Source organism: Sinocyclocheilus grahami, unplaced genomic scaffold, assembly GCF_001515645.1.
Source record: "Sinocyclocheilus grahami isolate Dianchi unplaced genomic scaffold, SAMN03320097.WGS_v1.1 scaffold2518.1, whole genome shotgun sequence".
NCBI lineage: Eukaryota > Metazoa > Chordata > Actinopteri > Cypriniformes > Cyprinidae > Sinocyclocheilus > Sinocyclocheilus grahami.
The window spans coordinates 44,458-49,571 of NW_015507697.1; the positions used below are offsets into that span (position 1 = coordinate 44,458).

At 41.6% G+C, this 5,114-nt stretch overlaps 1 protein-coding gene across 1 annotated transcript in view; it reads left to right on the plus strand.

Moving 5' to 3' along the window:
- Positions 1–4,349, plus strand: part of LOC107575231 (interferon-induced very large GTPase 1-like) — an 11,577-nt gene extending 7,228 nt beyond the window's left edge. Inside the window, exon 8 of the mRNA XM_016261639.1 lies at positions 112–4,349. Coding sequence (XP_016117125.1) covers positions 112–4,097 — 3,986 coding nt within the window. The 3' untranslated portion in view covers positions 4,098–4,349. The remainder of the gene's footprint in view (positions 1–111) is intronic.
- Positions 4,350–5,114: the final 765 nt, after the last annotated feature.

A 5,114-nucleotide genomic window follows, 5' to 3' on the forward strand; every position in this document is an offset into this window, starting at 1 on the left:
TGATCAATGAGAAACACAACACGTTCTTCCACAGGAACTGCCCAGGCAGCAGCAGCACCAGAGTCCTGATGGACGGAGTGGTGGAGATCGCCTGGTTCTGCCCCTTTGGAGAAAAAAAAGATAAATTTGCAAACTGTGTTGCGTTCTGTAATCTTCATGGTGATGCAGGAGACCATGAGAAACAGCTGCAGATCCTCACTGACATGAGCTCAGTCAATGTTGTTCTTCTGCCACGACTTCAGAAGAATGACAAAAGTATGATAAAAGTTCAAGAACTCTACAAGGACTCAAAGCCACTCATTTGTCTTTGTACTGAGGATGAATCAACCATCATTGAGACACGAAAAGGAAAATATAAAATTGGTTTGAAAGACAGAAATCAGTCAGATGTGTCTGAAGAACTCAGAAGAGCTATAAATGCTTGTCTTTCAGATTCATCTCACACTTTCAGACTTGAAGATGTGTCCAAACTCTCAGACGTCAGAGTAGATGAGGCAGATGATGAAGACTGCAGGAGAGGAAGAGCAGCAGCACAGCAGATGATGAGTTTACTGGAGAAGAAAGATCTGACGAAAGTCAAAGAATGGTTTCTGCCTCATCAGGGCAAACTGTGGCATCAGTGGAGTCAGAAGAACAAAGAACTACATCGACCTCAAGGAGATGAGATCGAAATGGACATCAGTAGAAAACAAACAGAAATGTGGAAAATCCGTCAAAAGCAGTATGAATCTGACATCAGTGAGTTTATGAAGCTCTTTATTAAAGAAATGAACTCACACACTGCCACAAAGATGTTTTTCCTTAAATGGCTCAGAATCCTCCTGGATGAACATACATCAGCTGATCTTTCTGCTCTACATCACAAATATGATGAAAAGTGGTCAGCAGTCTTGAAACTGAAAGAGAACCATAATAAATCTGAACATCTCAGAGGTGAACAATCTGAGCTTGAGAGAATATCTGAGGATCTTCAAGCTGCAGGCTTTGGTGTGGAGCACATCATGAGGGAGATCGGTCAGATCTATGAATCGTGTTCATCTGTGCAGAAGAACAAGAAAGACCTGCAGGTTCACTTCTCTTCTCTCCCGAGTCTCGCAGCAGAGATGATGATCTCTGGGTTTCCACTGGAGCTGATGGATGGAGATGCTGCTCATGTTCCTGTGGTCTGGATCTCTGCTGTTCTAGATCAACTCAATCAGAGACTAGGAGACCAGAGAGTCTTTGTGCTGTCAGTTTTAGGGATCCAGAGCTCTGGGAAATCCACCATGCTGAACGCCATGTTTGGACTGCAGTTTGCTGTCAGTGCTAGAAGAACAACCAGAGGAGCTTTCATGCAGCTGCTCAGAGTCTCAGACGAGATGAAAACACAGATGAACACTGACTATATTCTGGTTGTTGATACTGAGGGTCTTCATGCTCTAGAACTGTCCGGAAGATCAACAAGACATCATGACAATGAACTGGCCACATTTGTTGTAGGTCTGGGAAATCTGACACTGATCAACATCTTTGGAGAAAACCCAGCTGAGATGCAGGACATTCTTCAGATCGTTGTTCAGGACTTCATGAGGATGAAGAAGGTCAGACTGAATCCCAGCTGTGTGTTTGTGCATCAGAACATCTCAGACGTCACAGCTGGAGAGAAGAACATGGAGGGAAGGAGACGACTGCAGGAGAAACTGGACAAGATGACAAAACTCGCTGCTAAAGAGGAAGTCTGTGATGCAGAATGTTTCAGTGATATCATTAGATTTGATGTTCAGAAAGATGTGAAGTATTTCGCTCAGCTCTGGGAGGGATGCCCACCGATGGCTCCACCAAACCCAACATACTGCGAGAACATTCAAGAACTGAAGAAAACTATTATGTCTCATGCCACAAAATCACATGGAATGAGGCTGACACACTTGAAAGATCGTATTAAAGATCTCTGGGAGGCCTTACTGAATGAACAATTCGTCTTCAGCTTCAGAAACGCTCTGGAAATCTCGGCTTACAGGAAACTGAAGACTGAATACAGGAAGTGGTCCTGGAGGCTTCGCAGTGCTATGCTGGAAACTGAGAACAAACTACACAACAGAATAGAAAATGATGCGATTCATGAGGTTGAAGAAACTGATCTTCAGAGAGAGCTGAAGAAGACAAGTGAAGAAGTGAAGAAATCAATGTCTGAATTCTTTGAGAGAGACACAGATAAAGATATACTGATTCAGTGGAAAACATTATTTGAAATCAAGATCAAAGAGATTCAGAAAAACATTGTGAGAGAAACAAAGAGGAAATTAAATGAGGTTCTGCAGCAGCGAGACCTGAAGAAAAAGATTGATGCTCAGAGAAAACATCATGAAAACACTCTCTATGAAAAGAGCAAAGAACTCGCCTTAAACCTCAAAGACAAAGCAATCGATGAAGACACACTGAAGAAAGAGTTTGATTTGTTCTGGGATCAGTGTGTGAAGGAGATCATCAGAGACACTCCTGCAATCAGAGACATTGATATAATGAGAGATGTGAGAGAGGTCCTCAGTGACGTCTATGAAAGCACTCCTGCTGATCACTGGAGGGAGAGCAGGGATATTTGCACTCTGCAGAGTTATTCTGAATATGTTATTCTCAGAAAGTCCAAACAAAGTGGCCTTAAATGGGCTGCAAAGGATGCTTACAGAACAGCTAGAGAAACATTTGGATTTGTTCGAACTCTGTCTCTAGAGGATGAAGCACAAATAAGATCATTAGTCTCAGATGTTGCTCAGCAGACAGACCGAATGATTCAGTCATTTAACATCTCAAAGATGGGCTACAACACCAGCTGCATTCAACAACTCACAGATTACATCAGAGCGAGAGTAAGAGAGCATGAGGAAGGACCAGCGAGATATGTGTTCAGGAATCAATTCTTCCTGGATTTGGTTCTGTCCATCTGTAAGAGAGCGAACAAGATGATCACTCACCAACACAGACTGTTCAGAGAAGCCAATGATCCTGTAATATATGTTCAGAAGAAGAGAGAAGAGTACTATAGTATTTTCCAGAAATACTGTCATGGAGCTGCATCAGCTGTTCTTTTTGGTGAGAATATCTGTCAGAAACTGAAAGAGCCCATTGAGCAGAGCATCTACAAGAAGACTGGCAGAGATCTGACGGATGAAATGAGATCAAACTGTGAATCACTGAATAGAAACCGATCAAATCTGGAGAAACACATCCTGAAGACACTGGCAGCAGAGGAGGATTTTAACAAATACATGAACTACATTCACAATCCCAGAGATCACTTCAGTGGTTTCATCAGAGATGAAGTCAGTCGGTACATCAGTGATCGGTTCAGTGTCAGTGTTTTACCCAAGATGAAGAAGAACATTGAACTCCTGCAGCAGAAGATCATGAGAACAGCTCATCAATCTACTGAACATGCTCGAGAGAACAGAGGAGATGCTGGTTTGTGGTGGAAGAGTTTCACACAGCAGCTCTCAGATGAGCTGATCTTCTCTGAGAAACACCTCCGTGGAGTCAAACATGTTGATGTGGATGATTTCAACCTCCTAGAAGATGTGATGAGGCAAGAACTTACTGCTATAGTGTCAGACATCAGCAGGAGATTCAATAGAAGGTCATTTGATGAAAAACTGGACCTCAAGTTCAGAGCAGATGAGCTTCTGATTGATCTCTTCTGTCAGTGCTGTTGGGTTCAGTGTCCGTTCTGTGAAGCCGTCTGCTCAAACATCATAGAAAACCATGATGGAGATCACAGTGTTGCTTTCCACAGAGTGGATGGAATTAATGGCACATATTACACTTCTACACAGAATCTCTGTGCTGATATTTGCACAAGTTTAGTGGCAAGTGAAAGAACATTTTGTGTATCAGCTCAGAGGTTTCCATATAGAGATTACAGAAGAGCAGGAGGAGTTTATGCAGACTGGAGCATCAGCCCTGATCTCTCTGAACTGCCCTACTGGAAGTGGTTTGTGTGCAGATTCCAGAGAGATCTGGAGAAACACTACAGTAAAACATTTGAGGGGAGTGGAAGGATACCAGATGAATGGAAACAATACTCAAAACCGGACGCTATTGAGAGTTTGGATAAATACATGTAATGGAGAAGATGAAGACTGAGACTCTTGTGTCTCCTCTCACATTCAGACTCAACTCAAGACGATCAGATCTCATCAAATACAGCCCAGGATTCAAGACCAGATACTGATATCAGTCAAATGAGCAAAGATATTAATGACTGATGATATATTATGAAATCAAGTGTCTCAGACCTGTCAGTCTGATTTATATCCAAATCCAGTGTAAAATACTTCATACAAATAATGTCACATATCTGTGAGGACAGTAAATTTATATTAAAAACAAACTTGTCCTGTGGCCTTTTACAGTGATATCAATTTATGTGAAATTTTGACCAATAGGAATTAAGGGCCAGATTTATTAACAGCTTGCGCCAATGCACCGTCTTTTGGCGTTAAAACAGTACTGTCAGGATTTACTAAAGACATGCAGTGACAAATTACGTGGACACAGTTATTATTGCGCCTGACCTTACTGAATATGCATTTGTAGGAGTTTCCCTTGCAGACGCAAAATTAATGGGAGGAGAGTATTAAAATGAATCACGCAAGGTGTTTTACTAATGTTTGCACTCGTCAGATTACTTAACGCCACACTGTCGTAAATAGATCTCGCGCATCTGATGAGATCGGCTCTGCTAATTTGCGCTGAGCTTGGTATATTGCGATGATCGATATGTAAATGAGATGTTGTATCTGTGTTCTTTAATTAGCACATTATCAGTAAATCACCCGCAAAAATGTCCACACCCATCGGCGCTGTTTTGGAACTGCACTCTCGCACTAATTTGAGCAAATCTGGCCCTAAATGGTTAAAAACACTATTAGTGTTTAGATTTTATACACTCTATGTGCATTAGCCTAGATAGGTAGTGTGTGCATCATTTCTGTTTCATGTCGTCTTTCTAAAGACTCTATCAGCAGCAGATTACAATCTCAGATTCATGTGTTATAATTGAAGAATTTGATGTCAAATATTAGTTGAATTCTGTAAAATGCCGTAAAAAAGTTTCCCTAACTTTTGACTAAATGCAGGGG